General features: G+C 40.7%; 1 protein-coding gene across 1 annotated transcript in view; it reads right to left on the bottom strand.

Annotated features, from left to right (window-relative positions):
• TAF3 (TATA-box binding protein associated factor 3) overlaps positions 1-26,194 on the bottom strand; it is a 176,277-nt gene that overhangs the window by 33,668 nt on the left and 116,415 nt on the right. Inside the window, exon 3 of the mRNA XM_021696695.1 lies at positions 10,182-12,010. Within this exon, the coding sequence (XP_021552370.1) occupies positions 10,182-12,010 (1,829 nt within the window). The remainder of the gene's footprint in view (positions 1-10,181; positions 12,011-26,194) is intronic.

The raw sequence follows: 26,194 nt of genomic DNA on the forward strand, positions 1-26,194 counted from the left end.
TCTGGCTTCATGAGAAATTCTACAAACTTGAATTATTTCATGTAAGTGATGGGAAATATTTCTGCATTTTCTTAGTTCTGGTTAATTTCTTGGATTTTATTGTTAGCATTTTTACACAAAAACTCATCTAGTCTGGTGAACATTTGGGGAACATTTAAATAATTGCCAGACTTCAAGTAAATAGAAAAAAAATGCAGTGATATCTGCATCTGTAAGATAAAATGTATCTCTTTATGGAACTTGAAAAACATGAAACTCATCCTAAGTTTGCATTACCATACAAGAAAACGGTAATACCAAGTATAATTGCAGCATTAAACTGCTCTTTTTTTGGCTAGTGGTCAACAGATCTGAAATACTGTAAAAGAAAAACAGAGGTTTTTAGAAGGATTTGTAGTGAAGGCGATAGCTGCTGAATAGGCTGAAGATCTTCACAAATATTTGAGCCAACGGTCAGAACGGGAACACACAAATCAAGGGTGATTTTAAAGGGGTTCTTCACATGTGTTGGTGTGAAGATCCTATGGTATGATGTTTTGAATGAACAAATTGAACAAAAGCTCTGTAGCTCACATTATCATCTATATCAGAGTTTTTCCACAGGTGTTTGGGATTTTTGGTGGGACAGTTCTTCGTTGAACGGAAAGGTGGAGGCACTGCGAGCTGTTCAACATCCCTTGTCTTGGGGTCCTGCCACCTGCCAACAGTACCCTGCTAGTCCCTGTGATAACTAGTTGCAAACCACTGACTTACACATTTCAAGCCCAAGAATTAAATCCTAACAGGACAGTGTGGTAGTTCTAAAGGGGAATGAATCTATAACATAATCCTCAATCGTCTAATTACTGTATTGCACATCGATCAAATTTACTATTTTTTCATATGTTTTTAACTATCTCCCTGGGTTTTTTTTTTTTTTTTAATCCATCGTCACATCAAGACCTGTGGTTTCGACCATTCCCTTGAACAGTGCCCGCACGCAGGAGGCACTCGAATACTTACAGAGTTAACAATTCAAGCACCCTCAACTCTCTGCCTCTTGGTTATTTCGCCATCTGTCCAGGACCAATCTGAAATCATCCTCAAGGGCACCGTGTAATTCCAAAGGAAATTTTCAAGACCACATAAAAGTCTACCATCAGAACCTCGAGTTCCGCCTATGCCTTCAATGCTGTTTATTTGGATTACAGCTCAGCGAGGTGAGGGCAGAGACCATATCGGTTTTGCTTATTGCTGCTTCGCAGGGCCTATCACGGGGGCTGACATATCCTAAGTGCAGTGAAAGAAGGTATCTGAAGTGAGGATTTCAAACCCTTACCTCTTTCCAGACCTGTCTCCCGTGATTTCCTTTCCTCTTTTGCTCCTCAGGCTCCACAGGAAAAAAACATTGAGGCCACCAGGCAGGAGAGCTTCTTCAGCCCCTACAGACCTACAGACTTCTCTGCATCAACAACTATACTAGAGTCCGTCTCCTCTGGTATCTTGAGGAAACTTCCTTCTCCCATAGGCATCTTCAACTTCGCAGTTCCACAATTTTCCGCTAGCTTTTAAATGTGCTCAACTATCTTAAAAAACCTGCCTGCCCTTCAGCCTCTCCCTGACAACCTCTTATATTTTTCAGTCTCACATCTTTGTCTCCTTCTTCACTTACTCATTCCTCAACCCACTCCAATCTACTTTCTCCCCCAAGCAGGTCACTGAAACCACTCTCCTCAGACACCAACCGTTTCCTGACATCTTGGTATATTTTCCACTGGGGATCTTATCATACTCCTTCCTTCTCCTCTACTAGGTCCTCTGCCTTTGCCTGATCTTATTTGGCCCCCTCCCCTTGTCCCTTGACACTTTCTTCAGTGAGCTCATCCATGTTCATGGTTTTAATCGAAGGTTTTTACAATATGTCATGTCTTCAAAATCTCCGTCTCTAGACTAGCACTGATTGAAGCTAAGACCAAAATAGAATATTGCCTACTAAACATTTTGAACACAATTTCCTGTGTTTCATCTCACCACATCTAAACTTTAACTTATCAACTTCCCCACAAAAACCTGCTCCTCCAAATGTTCTCACTTTTGGCACATGTCTCCTCCATTTGCCCAGTTCTTTGGACAGCATGTCCAGTGGTTCTCCTTAAGGCCCTAGGGGACCAGGGGCCACTGGGGTGTGGTCAGAGCAAGATCCATGGACAACTAGCTAGGGTTTGCATCCACTTCCACCCACTCCTTTTTTAACAGAGAGTTCCAGATCTAACCAAATCTGAAAACCAATGGTTTGGTCTATTTTGTAAACTATTAAGATTTCTCTATTTTTCTCACCTTTCTGTATTATCTGTGGGAGAACAGACAAATATATCCAAAACAAACAAACATTTTAAACAACTTACTACATGCCAGGCACTGTGGTTGGATATTTTTCAGATGTTCTCATATAGGTTTTTTAACAAACATGTGGGGTAGGCATTAGGGTTTCTGTTTAACAGGGAAACTGATCATATATGAAGCAATCATTTTTCCTTTTCCTTTTTCTGTTCTAAGGTCACACAAACAGCAAAACTAGGATTGGATTCAGTTGTTTTGTTTCAGAGAATGGAAAATTATATAAAGTTCCTATATTTTTTTAATTCTAAAAAACTTTAGGGCCATATGATCATAAATGATGAGTAATATTCCACATTCCTTCAGCCTGCAATACTATTATTAAAGCACTTAACCTTTTTTTAAGCTTTATTTAAAAATAAAGCTGCTTTACCTTGAAAAATATCTTTACTATTATTATGCTTCTCATCGTCATTTGCTTCATTTCTATTACCACACTACACAATAATTATAACTCACACTTGCATAGCACAAAGTGTGTTCCATATACATGATCCAATTTGCTCTTTGAACTCTGTGCTAAGTTGGGTGTGGAAGGTATTATCATCCCCAAGTATTGGGGACCAGAAAGATTAAGTGGTTTGCCCAGAGTGAAAAAGTTAAGTAAGTAAATGATCTACCTGTAGGTCTCCTGACACTAAATTCACCCTTACCTCTACCATGCTGCTGAGTCCTTTGTTCTGGTAATGCTGGGGTCTCACGTGGAGCTGTTTATTCACTTTCTGTGTAAATGTCTTTTATGATAAATGACATATATTTGTGAGATGGCTAGGGTTGGTTGTTGTTTTTTAGAGAGGCCGAGAGAGGGGGGCAGCGGAGGTGAGGGGCAGAGGGAGAAGGAGAGAGAGAGTCTTAAGTAGGCTCCATGCCCAGCGCAGAGCCCGACATGAGGCTCAATCTCACGACCCTGAGATCAAGACCTGAGCCAAAATCAAGAGTCGGATTCTTAACTGACTGAGGACTCACGTGCCCCTAGCATTGGTTGTAAAATACTTTTTCTCTATGTAAGGCTCACTAGTTCATATGGAAATAGTGATTGACTTTGGCCTCACCTCCATTCAACTGAACTGGCTGGGGTTTTGATGTCCTCTTGAGTACCTCGTCAGGATAAAAGAATCAAGACATGGTTTATTTATGTCCTACTACTTTAAAAAGTTAAATGATACGATATGTAAAAAAATAAGCAAACAAAAATTGAGATACATTTTGTAAGTCCAATTAAAAATGGTATGTGGATGTGCCCTGAAGACAAAAGATATTTTGTAAACTTGTGGAATTAATGAATGCTTCAGAACCTGTTACCTCAGCTCCAAATTTTACCTTAGGGTAAAATTAGGGTGACCATATTATCCAGAGACACCTTTGAGAGTAAAAGTGGGAGCTATTTACACCACAAAAGTGTGTAAACTGGGACTGTCCTAGGCAAACCAGGACTGTAACCTTCCCTACAAACACTTAAAACCTTAGTTTCATTCTTAAAGAAGCTAAATAGGATTTAACCTAAAGATAATATTCAAGCAAGTATAAAAAAAGATTAATGAGGATACTAATAATACAGATACAGAAAACACCATCTCTAAACTAAAATTTCTTACCAGACTTCCATTTACATTAACTTTATCCAAACGCCTACTAAAATAAAAACAAAGACATGTCCTGCATTCACAAAGTGATTTCTCATGTGTCTTTCCCAGAAGTCAATAAACTAACTGACAATTATTTGAATTACTTAACCCATATGACTAAGGCCATCTTTTAATGGCATGAAGCCAAACTCTGGGGACAACATGAGCTTCTAAGGGTTAAAATAAAAGCACTGCACTTGAGAGTGAGCTGAGAATTGGGGCACGCAGAGCATTTACAGTGGATTACTAAGCTTCCCAATCCACCAAAGAGCAAAGTCCAGTAATAGAAGACTCCTTTGTAGCTAACTAAAAATACATTGTCAGTGGATTTGTCCAGTTTTATGTATAAGCAATACTGCTTTCACCTGAACTAATACTAGTAGTCATATAAGCCCCTTATTGCCATGTGCTGCATTTTTTTTGCTAATCTTCAAGGATTTAGCTTCTTTGCCACATACCTCAGGGCACCAACTGATAAAGCTCTAACTCTCCATTTTTCCAGGACACCAGCAGTGCGGCCTTGCAAAAAATGAAAATCGCTCAAGAGATTTAAAGGGGAAATTTATTTTTAAAATCCTGACTTGAAGCAAAGAGGTGGATTTTTAAAAAGCTTATCTATAAAGAATCAGTTTAAATTTAAATTCTATCTTGGAACTCTTTCATGCATTCCAGCTTTAAAGTTTATCTTCTGACAGGGACTTTCTGCAAAGGTAATGGGCAGCTTTGTCAATATAATCTGGCCAAGTTTTTATTTTCTATTTTTTTAATGTTAAACTTCTTTCATTAAAAAAAAAAAAAGTGTGCTAGATAGGGTGGCAGCAAGTTCAGCGAATGCTAGTTCAGATTCCCATCTATGCTAATGGGTCATCAAAATACCCCAGAAATAGTACTGATGAAGAGCTAATTTTAATAAGCTAACATTTTGGATGCGGAATTATGATGACCAGTGAGTACCTTGTTGTCTTTCTTAGCAATTAAGGTCTTTACATTAATTCAGTTTAGAAACATAGTCTAAAAACTGATAAACTGTTTAAGACATTAAAAAGACAGAAGAAGTTCTATGGTGTGGTCAAGTATGACAAGTGGAATCCAGCAAGGGCAAGTGAAACAGAACGCAGGCTTTCACTAAGCGCTCAAGTTCATTCACATGGAGACTTGAAGATGGCCCCTGGTAAATGTCTACAAATTCAAACACACTCATGTTTGTAAACGTTAAGTTACTGGTTTCCTCTTGGAACAGTTACAAAAAACAGGAAGAGAGTATCTCCCACTTTTTACCGGGCTATTGTATTGACTGAAAACCCTTCATTTCACTAATTAATTATGAGAGCTGATGAGAAAAGACTGGAAATGAGAGTATTTTACTCCAAACAGATGGAAAAACAATGACAACCTTTTTGTTAAAGGCACAAACCAGTACAACTATCTGTCATTCTCTAAAGAACAAACTGTTTAAGTTCAATAAAAGATTATTTGAGGACAAATGTAAAGGGATTTGGGGTAGATTAAAGAAACGTGAAACATTTTAATTGTTCTGATAACTTAAGTCATTAAAATGCAGAGGACTGCCATTGTCCGTTCTTTGAAATATGGTGGCTGAAGAGGAGCTCTCTAAGGTCTCTTCAGGGACTACCATTTTCTAAAATCATGATGTTCACCTTACTCCCGAGTGTGAATCCGTGTTTATCCTCACATCAGCTCTGTCTGAGGTGACTGGCTGAGAAGGCCATTTTGGGTGACAAAGAACACAGGCTTCACTAAGAGAGACCTGCGGCCAGTCCCAGCTCCTCCACCCACCAGCTACAGCAAGCTACTTGACCTTTCTCCGAAGTTTTTCAACTCAAAACAGCGGCATCAGCACCAAACCCTCCGAGCTGTTGGGGAGGATTAATTAATCGAATTCTGGCCAGGTCTGGTGCCTGTATGCACTCACTAAGCAGCAGCTGCTACTATCATTTACTATCCGGGTTAGTTCATCCAATAGCGGATGTTAGCTCAAAATAACATTCATCAATCAATAGGATAAAAATTGGGGAATCCTTTATAGAATTTAAGACCTTTCCATCACAAACAAATCTTAATTATCTGTGGGCTGATCATCAATATAATTGGTTAGTTGTAAGGAAATCTGGAGAGTCATCTTAAATGACACCAACTGGTCTTCACTTAGAGTTTTCCATGAGAGGGTACAAGAGAAGGCCTCTATAAGCCAAACTATTCTTGGAGAAGGTATGAAACTATTCTTTTAAAGCAGAGGTAACCCATACTTTATGATGATGCTGTCTCTTCCCAGTATTGAATGGGAAGGAGACAGACGGAAGGGAGCAGAGGGTCAGAGAGGTACGAAGAGGCTGGTGAAAAACTAGGAAGTGGTAGAGCTGGAATTTAGATCCAGGTCAGTCGGATTGCCAAAGCCCATGATCTTCCTGGGCCAGCACTGGGCCTATTTCTTCGCAGGTTTGTGACATCATCATTTTTGAGATGACACTCTACCACGCCTTCTCAGATTGTACTCAAGAGCATGAAAACACATCTCCAAATCTGACAGGTAGATTTTGGTTTACGTCCTGTATTGGGTTATATGGACAACTAACTGTTCAATTCCACTAACAAATAATGAGACATTTTCTTATTTAATTTTTTCACAGCAATCCTCCTTCCAAAAATCACTTAAAATATCGAGTCAATTTGAATTAAAGTAGTCCTGTAACATTCAGCTAAACTTCATAAACCCACCGTTGATAAATTAAGTCATGTGGTACATACACCAACTGACACAAGCACAAATGGGAAATTGTAACTGATCTGAAAGGTACTGCTAGGTTTCTCGCTGCTCAATCTATCATGTCACGTTTGCGACTGCTCAGCATAATTGCTCTTAGTATGTGGTCCATAAAAAGTTAGTTTGCTTCTATTTAAAAGATCAGACTCCTAACCTTGACTAGTGCATATTACTGCACAAAAAGGGGACCACAAATTGTGCATAAGTCACTACACTGTGGATTATTACCACTACCAGAAAAATGATTTTTCCTCCCGATGATGCACCTACTAAGCCAGGTGCCTTGCATACGTTATTTCAATTAATCCATTTTTATTTAATGTAGGCAAGTGTAGTGGTTAAGAAACATCAATGATAGCACCTGACAGCCTGGGTTGAAATCGTGGCTCCTGTTCAATCACTTCCAAGGTGTGTGATTGTGGGCAACATTATTAATTTCTCCAAGCCTTAGTTTCTCATCTTAAAGTGATACAATTACGGTATCTACCTTACAGAGTTGTGGTAAGAAATTAAACTTACACATAGTGTTTACATGGTGTTTAGCATATAGTAATTACTCAATAAATATTAACTATTAGTGTTTCCTACTTTTCAGTGAGTGTCACCATATCCCTACTTTAAAGATGGCGTGCCTAAGGAGTAAAGAAACTAAAAAAATGCCCTGGATCCTAACTCAGATTTGCTGGATTCCAGAGCCCAAGGCTCCTTCAACATACCATGCAGATCCCCACCTAACTAATGGTATCTTTTTTGGTTCTTGTATTGATGAATGTGGGTGTGGCTGGTAAAAACTTTATAGGCAGGTTAAATAAATATGGGGAGATTTTTTTTTCATTAAAACACTGCCCTTGCTCACTGGTCTGGGTCAATGTCTGTGAGAATTGCTCCTGTGAGCTGGTCAGGATGAGAAGGAAGAAGGACACCATGGCCCTCATTTTTGTGACAAAAGACATTTTCTCGGGGCAGCTGAGATGTACCTTATTTTGATTTGTGGATATGTAAGGGACTTCTGAAGCCCTATGTAACCCAATTTCAGGTATACTTTCATTTACTCATATGGCTTGATCCTCGGGGAGGAATAAGTGGAGAGTTGAAAGAGGAGAAGTCAAGGTTTACGTTAATATCTCAATTTCTACACCTTGTCAGTGGCATCTGCCTAGGCTGCACTGGCTTTTATCCTCTCCTCTCTCCATAAAGAGCTAAACTTTAAAAGAATGCCAAGGAAAGAGAAATTTTTCAAAACTGCTAAGCATAGCTGATGCCCTCTGTCATACCTAAGTTAGCTAGTCCGGTCTAATGAAGTAGCAGACTCTAGGTTTCTACATGTTACGGGTTGATTCAAAATGAAATAACAACACTTGCCTCCATCCTCAGCATGATCTGCATTCACTGGGCATTTACTTACGTGCCAAATACAGTACCGAGCACGTCTCAGATGTAATCTCATTCATTACTCACTAAAGTAATTTGCCCAGTGTCATACAGCTAAAAAAAGTCAGGATGTGAACTCAGGTATAATTCTAGAGACAATGCTGTTTATTCTTTTTGAAGACCTTAAAAGATAGCTAACTTTTATAAATTTTTATCTTTTGTCATTCATCTGAGCCATAACCCATGAGACGTGATACAAGGACTTGTATTCTTGTTAGGTGTAATCTAGCAACTCGGAACTAAGCCTTTACCTCCAACCAAGGTGGTCTGAGGAACTTTTCTTTCCCAAAGCCAGGTAGAAGCTGCAGAAAGGTGAGGACTGCTGTTACAAATCTAATCTGATGGGCTTTACTCAAATTCATAATGGCTGTTGAAACAAACCCATTGGCTCTCCTAAGTTAAGATGGTGATGAAAGCAACAGTACCCTGTTGATCTACTGAAGGCTCGGCAGCCAAGGTGGTAGGTGTATGATGGGGAAGTGATAATTGCTGCCAGGCACGATCTCCAGCAGTCAATGGTTCGAAACCGTGAAGAGTATTTCCGTGTCAGTGACCTGGCTTTTGCTGGTTGTGTGACCTTGATCTTGGACAACTCACCCTCTCACACTCACTTCCTCATCCACAAATGTTGGTAACAGTACCTGCTGGACCTCAGGCACAGGTGTATTAGAAGGAGAAAATAAGGTACGTGGAAGTGCCAGGTGCCACATAAACATAACAGAAGAGTAAGATGATTTTTAAAATGGAAACAAGAGCTGGAGTTCTGTGTCTTGTTAATTTGCGGATGTTTAGTTATTAATACCAGGATTTCCATTCTACTTTGTTATATTTTGGAACAGCCAAGGGGGACAGAAAAAGCATAAAGTTAGGCAGAAAAATGTGAGAGTTGCCATTACTGCTTGTCAGCCAAACTGAGTTTTCTAGGTAAGTCTAAAATTTGAAATATTGCAAAAGTACTGGTCATAGATCCGCCGTGGGTCAAATACATCTTATTTTATTATGTGGAAAAAAAATGACTGTGTGTTATTTTCCGGCCAGGCTCCAAGAGGGTTGCTTCTAGAAGGGCAGGGAAAGGGTCTCTGAGAATCTGTGTGTATGACACTATGAATACTTAGACACTTTTTCAGAAAGTTTAAAAGAAATGTTCAAACCAACCTGTCGACCACTGTAATCCAAGGAACCATGAACAGAAGAGCAAAGCCATAAAAGCAGAGGTCACATCCTGGGCCCCAAGGCTTGGGGTCCCCGTTTTTACAAAACTGCGGGATATAGATCAGTTTTCTTGGCTGACTTTATGGGAGCCTGATTTACTTACATTGTAAAATACTTGGAATTATTTTCTGCCCACCGGCCAGGCAGCCCGATGAGCCTAGATACTCGGAAACATGTCCTAATCTTATTAAAGCAGAAAATAGAAGGATAAGAGACGCTACAGAAAGGAGGAGACAGTCATAACCTTAAACACTTACAGACACGGCTCACCAAAAAGGGACACGAATCCTCCAGGAGGGACTCCACAGGCCTAGCTGTCCTCGGAAAATAGTGCCACAGTTCTGCATGCCCTGAGTAAAATGGATGCTGTCTTTTTTGGGGTATCTAATAATTTGGGCACAAAGCAGTGTGCCGTACACTTGATAATTACACAAATATTATTTACAGTTTAAGGTGACAGGTGTTTTTAAACCACTAGAGACTAGTTAGTCTGTCTGCTTACTAGAGGGTTTACGGTCTGAGATTAGATTCCTCTTGGGCTATGAGTTTGTAACATTTTTTAGCACGGAGGGGGCTTGATTACAAGTCTGTGGGTCTTAGAATTAAAATTAAACCTCATCACCACATTACAAGTATCTTCCCGTTTCCTTACGGGCAGTGCACATCCAGAACACAGACAGGACCACGGGCTTTGTCTACCTGCATTTTTCAGCCTGACTGGGTCTGGACAGCGCTGGACACAGCAAGGTGCTTACTTTTTCATGCCTGTGCTTGTCCTTTTCTTTTTCTCTCTTCTCTCTCTCCCTCTTTTCTCTCTCCCTTTCCTTGTCTTTCTTCTCCTTCTCCTTCTCTTTCTCCTTCTTTTTCTTCTTCTCCTTTTTGTCCTTTTTCCTTTCTTTCTCCTTGGGCTTCTCTTTTTCTTCAAACAGTTTTTCAGGGAGCACCGACGACAGAGCGGGCAACACGGCAGGGACCCTGGCGGACGCCACGGGGCTGAACAAGGGCAGCGGCGCGTCCTTTGGGGGCAGCACCAGGGGCCCAGGGGCCGCTCTGGGCCTCTCCTCCCGCCCCTTCTCTTTAACCTTCTCCCGGTCTCTCTTATCTTTATCCCTTCTGCCTCGGTCTCTGTCTTTCTTCTTATCTTTATGCTTCTCTCTCTCCTTCCTCATTATTCCATCTTTCAATCTCACTTTTGGATCGACATCCTCAAATTCTTTTATTTTAAACTTATAGGGATCTGGCTCTTCATCTTTAAGGAATTCCTTCCAGGGGTACTTGGTTTCCTTGCTGCTCTCCTTCTCTTTCTCTTTCTCTTTTCCTTTGTCCTTCTCTTTACTCTTCTCCTTGCTTTTGTCTCTTTCCCTCTCCTTATCTCTCTGCTTCTCCTTCTTCTTCATTTTGGTCTTCAGTTCCTTTTTCAACTTCTTTTTGACTTCCACAGATGAAGGCAGCTTGGTTTTCTCCTCATACACCTTGTGCAGAGGTTCAGGGGTGGGAGGAGAGACCGAAGGAGAAGAGATGTAGGGAAAGCTGGGAGGCATAGTTGGAGGGGCTCCCAGTTTTGCTTTCCGCACAACCTCATCAATGGATGCATCCATTGTCCACGAATTGTCAGAACTTGAAGTTCCGCCTGAAAGAGGCAGAGGAGTGGACCCTGACTTAGTGAAATTGTTGGAGGAGGTGGAAGCTTTTGGAGTAGTGCATTCTGAACCTGAAATCCTCTTAGGGCTGGTAAAAATGTCTCCTTCGGATTCCGATCCAGAAGAAAACTCGAAAGGGTCTGGCTCTCGTTCGGCGCAAGCCCGTGCAATCACGGCATTGATAGAGTCATCGATCGTTTTATCCGTCACGACAGCCTTCTTTGGCTGATTCTCACTGTTGAGTTTCCCAGGATCTGGCGGGGTCTGTATCTGTTTTACCTGAATGGTCTCTTTACTAAGTTTTTCACTTATCATAGCTGAAGGAGTCCTATTTGGTGTTTCCGGTCTGACAGGTGCTTGGGGAATATGAGTCATCACCTTGGGACTCTTGGGGCTTTTGGGGCTCTTAGAGCGTCCAGGAGATTTCTTCTCTTTGGATAAAGTTTTTGGTGACCGAATAGGACTTCCGACCATTGCTGGTGACTGAGTAGTTTTAGGTGATTTAGTCTTCTGCCCCGGAGAACTAGTTTTAGTCTTTGTTTTCGGTGTAAATGACTTTGTTTCTAATGGTTTTGTGATTGGCATTTGTGACTTTGCAACTGGAGCTAACATCGGTGGCTCGGGTGATGGAGGGGCCAGGTCTGTACTGTCCTGTACGTGGACCGGAGAGAGCATTGGCGGAATCTTTTGGGTATTTATTGAGCTGAGGGGTTCTCGCGCTTCCAATACCACTACGTCCAGGGTGTCCCCTTTAGTGCTTAATAGCCGTGGTCGCTTGATGGCAGGCATTTCTTCAGCTTCGGGACTATCCAATGGTCTCTTACCCAAGAAATTCTCATCATTAATAATTTCCTCCTCCTCCAGTTCATCATCTTCTTCCAGTGGAACTTGCATGGCTTCTGCAGACGTACCACCATCAGTGGGCACCTGCTCTTCTTCTTCTTCTGGGAAAGGAAAAGAAAAGAGCTATTAGTGGAATATTTAGAAAGTCCTAACAAATAACAGCAATGCTTCAAACGTGATTTCTAGGAAAGACAGGAATTTATTGACAGTGTTTAGAGGGTAAGTAAAGTGGTAGATCCTCAAGGATCTTCCAAACTTGCCCGCCATCGTTCTCTGAAGAGTGACAATCAGAGACAGCAGATATCCAGACTGATTATTTTCTTTTCAAGTGGTTTGGCCCTACTTTCAGGATCTGGAGTCTAAGTATTTCCTGTTTGTCTCCCGCTTCCTTAATTATTTTCCTAACCTGACTAAATACTGTCTTTCTCTTCCTTCTTCCTCTTGTGTATAGCTGTGCATACGTGTGCACCGCCCCCCCTGCCCCCCGCCACATACCTCTAAAGATCAAGAGGTGGGTTATTATATGACTACTACCTCAGAAATGACAAAAAAGCATACATTTTTTAGGACTCTTATAACAAATGTTAATTCTTGGAATTTAGAAAATGCAAGCCTCCAACCTGGATACGATTCATATACTACTACGTCTTCTGTTCTGTTTGCTTGACGTCAGCCACTCTGAGAGACAAGAGTGGTGGGTGACAAACATATTGGCTTTGGCATTACAGAGATGGTGTTTCCACTAGCATTCTGGCACCACGGAGCAACAGGCCTTGGGCAATCTCTTACCCCTGCAGCCTGTTTCCTGACCTTTCAAAAGGAGCTAATGTTACTGGCCCGCCTACTTGACTGAGTTGCTTTAAGATCACATTATTTCTTTCTACACATATTAACGAAGCATGTTACAGTTTAGCATGGGGACACAGTGTATGTGTATAGCACACAGAAGGTGATTAGCACCATAAGACAGATAAAGAGCTAGGGCAGTTCAAAGCAGAAAGATTACTGCAATATTAAAGATCTAAGGAAGATTTCACTAATTAGGTAGTGCTTTGGATATCTGGAGACTAGGAATGGTGAAGTACAGGATGAAGGAACAGATGGCGAAGAGATGGAGGTAGAATACAGGAGGCCGGGGAATAATTCGTCTGGCAAGCAGGGTGTAAGATGGGGAATAGTACAAAGCAAGCCTACTAAGGTTGCATTCAGGCCCTAGAAGCTTTGAATTCCAGAGAGAACGAATTATCTTTATTCTACTGGTAGTTTGGACCTGGTGAAGATTTTTAGACAAGGAAGAAAAATCACAGGGTATATATTAGCAAATTCTTCTGGCAGGAACATACACGATGGATGGGAGGTAACATAATAATGGAGAGGTGACAAGTTAGGGGTTACTGAAATGATGTAGGTTAGTGACAACAGGGTCTGAATTAGAACAGCGGTAACAAAAGGAAGCAATAGAGGTAGATGAGATTTTGAAGATAGAATGAACAGAATCTAATACATGATTAGGTCTAAGAGGGGAGAAAGGAGTCAAGCACCATCTCAAGGCTCTGAGCCCTGGTGAGTGAGCAATGCAGTCATTAAGAGAAATAAAGAAGTAGAGAAGGAAGATGATTATTACTTAGCTCAAGCCCTAGACACGCAGTTGGGCAAACAGTTAATGATGACTAGCACAAGACAAATTTGAGACATGTGGACTCTTAGTTAGCATGACTTGAGAACGACACTATCACCCATCCAGGCACCTAAGTAGAAACATCATTGCAGACTCCTTCTTTCCTTTGTTTCTCCATTTCCACATCGTGAACACAGTTTTCTAATGCATTTCCCATAACGCGCTCTCTCCATCGCTACTACTGTTTGTTCGAATCCTCAGCACCTCTGCTCCGTACTTTTTTTTTTTTTATTATGTTATGTTAGTCACCATACATTACATCATTAGTTTTTGATGTAGTGTTCCATGATTCATTGTTTGCATATAACACCCAGTGCTCCATGCAGAACGTGCCCTCCTTAATACCCATCACCGGGCTAACCCATCCCCCAACCCCCTCCCCTCTAGAACCCTCAGTTTGTTTTTCAGAGTCCATCCTCTCTCATGGTTCGTCTCCCCCTCCAATTTCCCCCCTTCATTCTTCCCTTCCTGCTATCTTCTTCTTCTTTTCTTTTTAACATATAATGTAGTATTTGTTTCAGAGGTACAGATCTGTGATTCAACAGTCTTACCCAATTCACAGCGCTCACTGTAGCACATACCCTCCCCAGTGTCTGTCACCCAGCCACCCCATCCCTCTGTACTTCTAACTAGTCTCTCTGCCTCCAGCTCCCATCTTTCCTATTGCCTTACACCGATCTTCTGAAACCACAAATCCGAGCGTGTGACTCCCCGTCTCAAGAACCTTTCATGGGTCCCTATGGCACTACTTTGCCAAAGGAGTTCCCTGGAGCCTGAGGGACCCCTTTGGAGGCACCACACAGTGCAGACTGGGCCCCCCTATTCTCCATTAAGTGGAATGGTTACCCCTAATGTTATCTATTTTACCTGCTGGCCTTCCACAAAAGCTTTTGCTATGAGGCTAAAACAGGTTGAAAACCAGTATTCTAAAATGTAAAATTAACCCAATTTCCCCAGCACCACCTATATGGTGCTCCATCACCTGATCCGTAATTCACCTCACTTTTCACTGCGCCCTGAGCACACTGCCTTTCAGCCATGTGGACTGATTTGCAGTTCCCCTAGGACACGCTTCTGTGCCTCTGGAGCCTCTGGAGGGCTCTGCCCCCCTGACACTTTGGCGACTATCTCTCCTTAGCCTCCAATCATGAGTTCCCTCTTCCGTGACACTTTTTCGTAGCAACTAGAAATAGCCACGCTCCCGCTTTGGGCTCTACCGTACTCTGGTTATATAAGCAACAAGTAAGTCTAGAATATTTACTATCTGGCCTTTTACAGAAAAGTTTTCAGATCCCTGTCCTAGATCTACTCTATTCAGAAAAATTGAACAGCCCCTTCCAACCCTGTCTTCACCAGAATGACAAGACAGACCTCAAATCTGCTTAACTGCTAATAGGCAAACATGAAAAAATTGGAAAGAAGAGAGCTTTAGGATATTCTCCAAGCGAATGAATAAAAAATTTTAGAGTACTTATTACCATTTTATTTCTGAATTCCAAATAACTTCCTCCTACCCGACAGAAGTTCATAAATCCCAACGATGCCAAAGCAGAAAGAGGAAGGTTCAGCTTAGCAGGGCCTTTAGAATATGTTAAAGCATGCCTTGCTCTCCTAACTCTGGAGGTGCATCTGGATCTAGATCAGCTCTGGGAGGGTGAGTCCCCCAGAGAGTGCCTTAGGTGGATGCCCTGGGAGGGCAGAGGGATTACTCTAATGGAAGCAATCCCTAGAAAGGGAACTCCCAGGACCAACAGAAAGAGAGTTAGTTATAGGTCCTCCAGATGAAAGGCCTGTTCTTTGTTTTTTTGAGCTAGAACAACGAATTAGAGTTCAATATTCAAACTACTAAATAATAATACTGGTCAATAACAGAGATATACATTATAAAGTTAACCCTGCAATCCTTTTTGAGAAGATAAAAAACAAAAAACAAAAAAACCCAATTCTCTCAAATCCCACATAACAGCATTGAGTCCTAAGTTAGCATTTAGGTCAAGTGGATATCACCTCCTCCCCATCTGGCCTAATAACTCTATCCTGCAATGAAAGCAGTCCAGAGCTGCTGGGGACAATTTTTAAGGAGAACAGATACTTTAGTAAGGGAAGCTACTTCTGGGCAAGTGTTACTGTTCATGCTCTTAAAGGTATGGTAAGGAATTATTAACAAAACTGGGACTTTCTATTCTGTTTGTGTTAAAATTTGGCTAACGTTAATGGTGATAAGACTTTTGATTTGATTATCCTTTTTGTGAGAATTTATTCAAACCTGTGATATCTGTTATAACTGATCATTAGTACTGTCATTCTTCAAAGAATACCATAAATTATGATAAAACTCCTACACTTCTAGGAGAAAAAAAGATATTGACAATAAGAAAAGAGACATACGAAGAACCATACTTAAAGCAGTAGGGGAAACTTTATTTTCAAAAAAATGTCAAGTCTCTGGTAAAGGCTCATGCCCGCTATCAACAACCTTGTTCTTCATATAAATTCACTAAAGTGTATACACACACACACACACACACACATATGCTATAATTCAATCTATAATCTACTCAATCTATAATTATAAATTACATAAGTGCTATAATTCAATCTAAGGAAAACCCACCATATTAAAAAGTAACTTTTCATTCTGCCAGAGTTTTGCATACGTGGTATGCTTTCTCATTTGTCAAAAAAAGGAAATGATGGTAAATAATGTGAATGACGCAGCGCAAATTTATCACCATGGTCAGAAATACAATTTAAAAGAGACACTTAACTGGTAGCAAATTCCGTATCTTATCATAAGGTATGGAAAAAGAAGGAGATAGACATGATCTCTCAGGTGTCTTCTCATTTAAACAATCAATGATTCCAGGTCAACATGTGATTGTAAAATGATTTTTTAACTTTTTAATTTGAAATAATTTCAAACTTACAGAAAAGTTCTAAGAACATTACAAAGAACTCATGAATACCCTTCACCCAGTTTCACCAAATTAACATTTTCCTTCAGTGTGTGACTGACTGCAGAACAATGGTCAAGTTCCCTTCTACTTACGGACCAGAAATAAGATGGGTCCATGGTAACGTCCATCTTTTTAAAACTTTCACAGATGTTGATGCAGGTAGGCAAGTCACTACAAACTCCACTCCAATTTTTCTTCATTAATGACACAAATAAATAATCCACACTCGCTACTTTTCCCAGAGGAGTAATGAGAAAAACATGCTTCTTTACCAAACTTCTCGAACAAAAGACAAAACAAGGCAATAAGGCCTGAACACACCGCAAGGGTTTTTAATAGGTTAATTCTAAGCTACTATAAATATTGACTCAGAACAAAATATCTTTTTAAGTAGAACAATAAATGCCTTTAAAGAAACACTATAATCTAAAAAGCTCATGGACATTAGGGGAAAAAAAGGAAATTGTTTTCATATGGCATTGAAAGCTTTTTATCTCATTAACTACACAGATGCATGCAACTTTAAAATTTAGTGGCATGATCTCAAAATAGGCAGAAACTATACTTGCATTTCTCAACTTTAAATATAGGGACAATAAAATGCTATCTGTACGTATTTCACCAAAAATTAAATGTATTTAAAACTAGATTTCTTGTGATTTCTAAAACTAAAAAATCTTGTGATTTTTTTTTAGAAATACACATGCAGAAACTTCTAGCAATTATGACACAAACTTACCTATTTTCTTCTTAGTTTATGCATCCTGCTGTTTTTATAATAGATCCCTCTTTTATTAACAAATATGAAAAGGTTTGTTTAAAATGCGTATTTTTTCAAAAAACACCTTTCTGTCTATCTGGATACTATTGTCACTAGTTCCTTGAAGGGACTCACTCTTGCTATTACTCATTCATTCACCTCGTCAACTGGGTGTCTTCTGAATATCCCTGTGGCAAGCACTCTGTTCCATCCTGTATGAAGTCAAATAGGACATGATTTCCCATCCTTAAGAATCAACCACATTTTGTGGCCATCAGCTCAAGTGCTGTGGCAGGGATCGGTATAAGGTCCACATACAGCCCCATCCAGGGAGATGAGGACAGAGGGGGTCCAGACTGAAACTACGTGTGGCATCTGTTACCAGTGCCATGAGTCCACCTCGCACCACCCGCTGACTCTCCCACATCGAAGTTTTCTCATCTGCAAAACCTCAGTATTGACATATGACTTCCTACTTGTAAGAGTTGAGGATCTTTTTAATTGGGGCCATCTCCACACATAGTCGACCGTATACGTGGGATGATCTAAAGGGCAGGACAGAGCTATTTCTGCCCCTAAATATTTCACGGACTACACACAACCGTGCTTGGCATTCTGACCACTTCGTTTAGGTCTTAGATAAGTGAGGCTGCCCAAATATTTTTGAGGCTGTAAAGCTAATGAATGAATGACTCTCCCCTACTTTTTGAGGTAAGGAGACTGAGAAACTGGAACATAACTGAAGTAACCTGATGGAACACTGGGGACAAAGAGGGTTTAGAGCACAGGGTACTGCCGGGGGCGGGGGGGAGGAGGCTCGGTCAGGTAAGATGCTGGGTGAGTAGGGGTCTGGGGCAGCTGGAAAATGGTGAGCGGACACTGGATGCCTGGGAAAGACAGGAAGAGTAGCACTACAAAAACAATCCACAGCAACATTTTATTTGTAGTTCCGAATGAGGCTAAAAAATTTTTTTAAATCCCATCTACATCCCCTCATAAAATATTTTTCAAATTGTGCTGTCTATAATGTAGCAGAAATTAGACCCTTAACACACAACTCAGTGTGTGTAAGTGGGTAGGTATTTTTTAAATAAACCTATTTACTTAAAAAAATGAAATTACTAGCAAAGACAAGACAATTAGGCAGTGACAATTCATATGGTACAACCAATCAATAACACAATAAATTAATAGCAGAGTGAAGATGATGTGTTATAAATACTTATACACACATTGACCTGTAAAAAAGCACTATTTCCCTAACATTCTGCACAATAAAAAACTAAAATGCTATATAAGCAAGCCAACCTGAAATGACACCTAGTATTATAAATGGCCTAATCTATATGTTAATGCTGTTGTATCACATAACTGCAGCAAGACTAAGATAACAATATGACTTTGGGGTTTCTATGGCTACATCCTGGGCTAACGGGCCTGAAGGGGCTGGCTGCTGACACCACACAAGCATTCTGAGTGCTTCTTTTTGGTTATTTATGATATGATTTATGATAACGACAACATCTCCTATTTTCTCTCCTCCTCAGGTACAATAAATTGCTATCATTAATCACCCTTCTTGGTTCAACTATGATTACAATAGCATAATAGGGCCTAGCTATGGTAATATTGTGGATTCTTTTTTAAAAGAAATAAATACAAGATCTCATCAGACAACATCAATATCTCTAATATTTTAATCAACTTCCTTTAAGTATTTTGGAATAAATTCTATTACAACTAAGATTCCATACCAAGGATGTAGGCCCTTTGTGCAAATCAAGCACCACACATTTGCACATCACTGCTGCCCTGACTTCCTCAAACTCACAGTAAGACCACGTGCACTATACTATAATAGTGACGGTTCCTTTTCCAAGACAAACAATGGCAGGTTTTTCTTTCCTATAATGATGAAACTAATCTTACTGCTGTTTTTTTTTTTCCCCCAGGACCAAACAAATTAGGCAAATTAGCCATTTGTCTATCAGAAGGCCAATAGTAGAGAAAGAGTAAAAACTTTGCAATCATTCAGACATGTGCGACCTGCCTTCGCCAATGACTGGCTATGTAGTTACTTCATCTTTCTGAACTTCAATTTCCTTTCACGCCAATTAGGGTTAACAGAAAGTACTACCTCTTTGGCTTCTGAGTAACAATAAGACAAAGTATGTAAAGAATCCAGCCAAGTGCTTAATAAATGAGTTAGAGTATAAAAACAGAAGATAAATTCTTCCCCTCTCTACATCAATGCCTTTTCAATGGACTCCTCATCAAGAGGGGGAGCCTACTTGCCTTGGCCAGTGGGTCAGAGTTGGCAAATGAGACATAAGCAGAGGTTTGAAAACGACTCGTATACTGGGGCTTGCCCTCTTGCTGCTCATGGGAAACTTGCAACCACCCCCACATGAATGAGCCAAGGTTAGCTTGCTGGATGAGAAGTGCATGCCTTAGAGCCCCAGCCAAATCATCAGACACGAGTGAGGCCATCAATGACCAGCTGATTGCAAGTGTACAACCCAGGCCAGCCACATCCAGCGAAAGAACTGCACAGCTGAGCCAACCCCAAATACCAACCCACAGACTTGGGAGCTAATGAACAGTTGCTATTATTCTAAGCCGCTCAATTTTGGGGTGGCTCGCTACACAGCAACATGTTAATCATGTATTCACATACACATGTACGATGGACTCATGTCATCTGCAGGGGTTCTTTCTCCAAAGGTGCTGTGAACACTAAATTAGCAGAAACTGAACTGCTGCTCCCAGGGGAAATATAAGGTTAGGTTCCTGTGAGGCTCTTGTCACTGTATTTTTGTCAGCAGATCAATACATAGCCTTGTTTTATGTCATTTAATATACATTGTTGATTCATTAACACTGAACTCATTTTTTACAGCCAGCAGCACTGTAATTTACACCTGAATGAAGCTGATCTAACACATGTATTTTTTCCATAAGGCATATCCTAGCCTTCTGACACTTGGGAACACTACCCAGCATTTCAGCGTCGTGCCTGGGGGTCGTTTTAAACAGCATAATCACCAAAACAAAAAACAAAAAAACAAAAAACCCAAAGGCGAAAAAATATGAAAAACATGGTACAAAGTGACCATGGAAATGACACTTGTTTACAGTATGAGAACTAAAACAGTAAGGCAGAGTGTCCCCTTGTTTGGACTCAGCTAGAAACATACACGTTGGGAACTCAAATTCTTCGCCACACTTGGCACATCTGTGAGTGCCTGGGAGAGCATCACGCACGCTGAATTTGGGGCTACGTATACATTTTAGTGAGCAGGTAAAATTGCAAATACAGAATTCATGCGTAATGAGGATCAACTATATATAATTATATGGCTATAAATTCATCAGCATCAAATACTTTTATGGACTATGGATTTAAAATAAAAGATTTTAGGGGGCACCTGGGTGGCTCAGTTGGTTGGGCGACTGCCTTCGGCTCAGGTCATGATCCTGGAGTCCCGGGATCGAGTCCCGCGTCGGGCTCCCTGCTCGGCGGGGAGTCTGCTTCTCCCTCGGACCCTCCCCCCTCTCCTGCTCTCTCTCTCTCAATAAATAAATAAATAAAATCTTTAAAAAAATAAATAAATAAATAAATAAAAGATTTTATTTGAAAGTAATTCCAGTCCTCAGAAGGCATTTAATGAAAAGATTAAACATGCCTTAAGAACTGTAACATTGTGACCATATCTGGCAAGGCATTTTTCCAAACCCAAACTGGGACATATTTCAGTTTAAAGCTGTCAAGAGTATTAGCTATGCGCAAATTTTCTGCTCACGCCACATGACCATTCTTTGAACTTCTGGAACCTACCAAGTTCTTTCCCTTCTCGGCATCTTTATAGCCACATATTCTGCTCCTCTCTACTAGGAACACTCTCCCCTTCGTTATTTCCATGCTTGTCTCTCTCTCTCACCCTTTAAATCTTAAGCTTATGTACTGCCTTCTCAAAGGAATATCTTTGGTCATTCCCTACCTCCAAAATAAAGAGTCACAACTGTTAACTGATTCTTAGCAGTTTTTATCTGTTTCCTCAACTAAGCTCCACCAAGACAGGAACCATATTTGCCTGTAGCTGCTAAACAATCATCCCACACTGACAATAAATATTTTTTTCAGCAGTATTACTATTAGAAAAATAATAAAACTATTTACCAGATTATATTGATTCTAAGTTCTTAACGTGCTAAAAAAAGTGTGTAACTCTGAAGTTGGGATATGTTTTATAATCAAAGCATCTTGTCTCCCTCTGAAACAAATAATGCAATATATGTTAAGAAAAAAAAAAAGAAGAAGATAGCAGAAGGGGAAGAATGAAGGGGGGGGAATCGGAGGGGGAGACGAACCATGAGAGACAATGGACTCTGAAAAACAAACTGAGGGTTCTAGAGGGGAGGGGGGTGGGAGGATGGGTTAGCCCGGTGATGGGTATTAAAGAGGGCACGTTCTGCATGGAGCACTGGGTGTTATGCACAAACAATGAATCATGGAACACTACATCAAAAACTAATGATGTAATGTATGGTGATTAACATAACAATAAAAAATTTTTTTTAAAAAAGCATCTTGTCTCTGTTGGACAAGTAATAATAGTGATGTAGGTCATCTCCTGCCTGTGGGTAAACCTGTCATTCTTAGTAAAATGGCTGGACACTGTAACTCCTAGATGTTTCAGACAACAAACCATTTAAAAATTTGAAGAAGAAATATTTGTTCTATGCAGTTAAAAAGTAACATTTTCTATGATAAAGAATTGTTTCTTAGACTAATTGGCAGTTGTGGTTTTTTTTTTTTTTCCTTAGGGGCACATAACAGAATGGTGCTTCTTACCATTAATGATGTCTTAGGATCAATGAAGTATGACAGTTGTTCCAAATTATAATTAAATGCTTACTATATTCCTTCTCTAGAACCCAGAGAAACTGTTTTAAACTATTAAAGCAATAGTAAACTGGACAAACCTAAAACCCAAGGGCCCAAGAAGGGAGGGTTTACAAACTGTGACTCAGTGAGAATGGCTCAGATAAGTGGTGATGATTTGGTTGTTGCCCTATGTTCTTCATTTTCTTTCCCTTCCTATACTCACTTACATAAGATATCCCTTCATCAGTTATATCTTATATACAATCCTTTTTACTAGATTGACCTGGCACATGACCTCTGCGTTTAGACGCACGCTCTCTATTTCAAGTCCAAACTTTATTATTAAGGCAGTGTTTCATTATAGTGGAAATGACAATGAACTAGAAGTCAACCCTGGTTTATGGAACCAGCCCTTTTTGTTCTTTGTGTTGCTGAGCACAAGACTCTTCCACTGTACATGCACACAAAAATACTGTTGACCCTACTTGTTTCACAGGATTATCATGCACAGTCGGTAAAAACTCAGTGTGAAATCCTGTTGAAAACTGTCCCAATGGCCGTGGATTATCAGTGATGGCAGACCCTTTGCTGTGACCCTCTCCACTCACCCGGCCCCAACCAGGAGCCAGCTGCAGGGAGGAGCCACTCCTGCACTCACTCTTATCCCTCTTCCCCCAACTATGTAGGTATGACCCCAGAGATTTCCACAAAATCCTGAAAAAAGGAAGGCTCAGGATAATTACACAATGGCTGTTAACAAGCAAGATTAGAAAGAAGACCAAATTCAGGATAACACCAGTGTGAAGTGGTAAGAGAAACATCAGTTCAGTACCAAATGATAAATTTGATGGGGAAAGAAAACAGTATTTAAGCTTCTGGATTTTATTGTCTCATTCCATCAACCCCAAAGATCCTCATATTTAGTAGATAGCCTATAAAATCTGCTGCTGGTCTCTCAAATTTGGTGATTCGAAACTAGCAAAAAATACCCCAAGAAGCCATCCATTATTATAGGCCACAAAAACAAGCACATCACAATGGTATAAAAATTACTAGAAAAATGCTATGAAATTACAATCAACTCTTTCCTGGCAGGGATGAAAGGTAGGGGAGGGGAGCCAAGAGGTTAATCAACTTGTGAGTAACAGAAAGTTACCATATACCTCAACTACAGATTAATCGAAGGTACTCTATTTAACAACAAACTACTTGGAACTTCACGTCAACTTTCTTTGATGAAAGTATGTCAGGAAGCCACAGTGTTTCAGGGATGGATGTCTCCCTACAGCACTTGTGTGACTTTGCAAATAAACAGTTCTGACTACCAAAAGCTAACATGACTGTGCCTATTCACCATTAAGGCTACAGAATGGGTGAAGCTGGAGGACTCTCCAACTCCAAAGGCAGAACTGCATCATCTCCCTGCTCAAAGGCCTCCCCAATGGCTTCGAGTCATAATGAGATTAAAATCCCAACCTTTACTGTGGCTTATAATGTCCTATCAGGACCTTGCACTGCCCTGCCCTGCTGCTCCTCCTCTCTAACCACACTGGCCTCTTTGGCATTCCTCAAATTCGATGCATTGCTTCCCAGTACTCACTCTCCCGATGGTCCGGAATGTTCTTCCTCCAGGTCTTCTCATGGCTGCTTCTCTCATTTTATCCAGGTCTCCTAGGTCACATCCTCAGAGGTCTTCTCTGATCACCCACCCTCTGTGACCTACCTGCCTCCCAAGGACTTTCGTGCCCTGCTTTACATCCATTGCAGTCACTCCCGCTTCACATTATATTATTTATTTGCTCAGCTATTTTTGTCTCACCCACTAAAATGTAAGCCTTCTGAGGGCAGGGGCTGTATCTTCTAGATTGTATTCCCAGTGTCTAAAACAGTAGCTAACCCAGAGGAGGCCCTTAATATTTGTTGAGCAAAAGCTCGTAATGACCATGCGGTATTTCCCACGGGGATGGCTGAAGCTGGGGGGTGTAAGAAAGATTGCCTGAGGAAATATACAGTGTGTGAACAGCCAATAAGTTGGAGGAAAACCAGAAGAGAAAATATAAGCAAGTACAAGAAAGGGTTTCAACAGGAAAGGAGTATTCAATTGTGCCAAAGATCACAAAAACATCAAGCTTACCACACGCCCCCTCAAAAGTTATTACTCTCCATGATAAATGTTATGAAATAAATAAACAGGATAAAGTCATAGAAGACAGCAACTACAGAGGCAGTAGTGAGAAAGAGTACCATCTTCTCCAGTAGAATGAAGAAACTACCTTAATATCAATTAAATACAGATCTGAATAATTAGAACACAGCTAGTTAGAGACAAGCCAGAGGGAAAGTATTCTCGGCACAGGGAAGAGCAAGGAGAACAGCCATATGTATAACGAGGTTGTATGTTTGAGGCACTGAAAGGAAACCAGTGTGGTCAGTGTAATGTGACAGTAAGATGGAATGTGATGGACTGGAGAGGTAGATGGGGCTTCACGGGTCATGTGAAGAGTCGGTTTTATAAGTTTGATCTGTTTTTTTTTAATTCATTTTTTAAAAGATTTATTAACTTATTTGGGGGGGGGAGCAGTGGGAGAGGGAGAGAGAGAATCCCAAGCTGACTCCACACTGAGTGCAGAGCCCAATGTGGGGCTTGATCTCACGACCCTGAGATCATGACCTGAGCTGAAATCAAGAGTCAGACGCTCAACTGACTGAGCCACCCTGGCGCCCCCCGATCTGTTTTGGAAAAACATTACTCCAGCAGCCGTGAAAAGAATATGAAGTAGGTCACTGGTGACCTGAGTGAACAGCTTCAGTCTGGTGGTGGAGGCAAATGCCAGAGGGCACATTGTATATCACACACTAAAGCAGTCTCATCCATTCATTCACCTGACAAATACTTGTGACAATCTGTACAACGGGCAACACAGATGTAAGGAAACAAAAGCCAAGGTTTCTCTTCTCATGGACTTCCCCTGCCGGTAGGGTGGGTAGGCAACAAATCAACACAAAAGCAATTCATAGTGATGAAGTGCTGAGAAGACAATAAAGCGGAACAGATCACGTGCTGGGGGAGAAGGGCTACTTTAGAAAGAACAGTCACGGAAGAAGGGACATTTTAGTTGAGACCAGATTCACGAGAAGACTGTGGCCATGAGATGATCTTTTGCACAAGCATTTTTGGGGAGAAAAGAGAGCAAGGCAAGGCCCTGCTGTGGGAACAGACTCGCGTGTTCAGCACACGGGAGCCAGGCGCTGGGGCTGGAGGGGAAGCCCATGGAGGAGGCTGGTGCGTGGCAGTCAGAGCATGTCTTGTCCTCCGTGCCCAGGGGTCTGGAGTGTCTGAGCACAACGGGAAGCCACTGGTCAGCTGCAAGCAAGGAAGCTTGATTGAAAGAAAGGAAAGGTAAAGAAAGCTAAGGAAAGGTTTCAAAATGTTCACTGTGTAGATCAACAAGATCCACTATCAGATAAGACATACAAAAGAACCAGAAACTAACATATTCCACTAATGGGGAGGGGGGAGAAAAAGAAACAGTAATATGAAGCTTATAATGACTGATCCGATTGAAAACAACCACACCCAATAGGAAATCAATTATCCTATGAAATGACATACATACAAAAATCAAAAACAAAAACAAACCAAACCCCACTAGGCATGCATGAATCAGCATTGTTATTCAACTTTTACATTGTAAAGCAAACAGACATGCCAGAGGCCTATGCACTTAAAGGTTGTTTATCTTTGGGATAATACCTTACTCTATGTTGACAGTTTACTACCACAAAAATGAAAATAAAGTAAAAAATTACGACCACATAAGTTGCTTGATGCTACATCTTCTTGTTGCAGATATTCCTAGGTACAGAGTAATATATACAGTTAACCAAACTTCTACTCTAACGAAAGACTGTCCTGGTGCTCTAAATGACCTTGACAAAATTCTAGAAGCAAGATCTCAAGACCTGGGGCTCTAAAGCTATTTTAGAATTAGCTTGGAATAA

Source organism: Neomonachus schauinslandi, chromosome 5, assembly GCF_002201575.2.
Source record: "Neomonachus schauinslandi chromosome 5, ASM220157v2, whole genome shotgun sequence".
NCBI classification, from domain to species: Eukaryota; Metazoa; Chordata; class Mammalia; order Carnivora; family Phocidae; genus Neomonachus; species Neomonachus schauinslandi.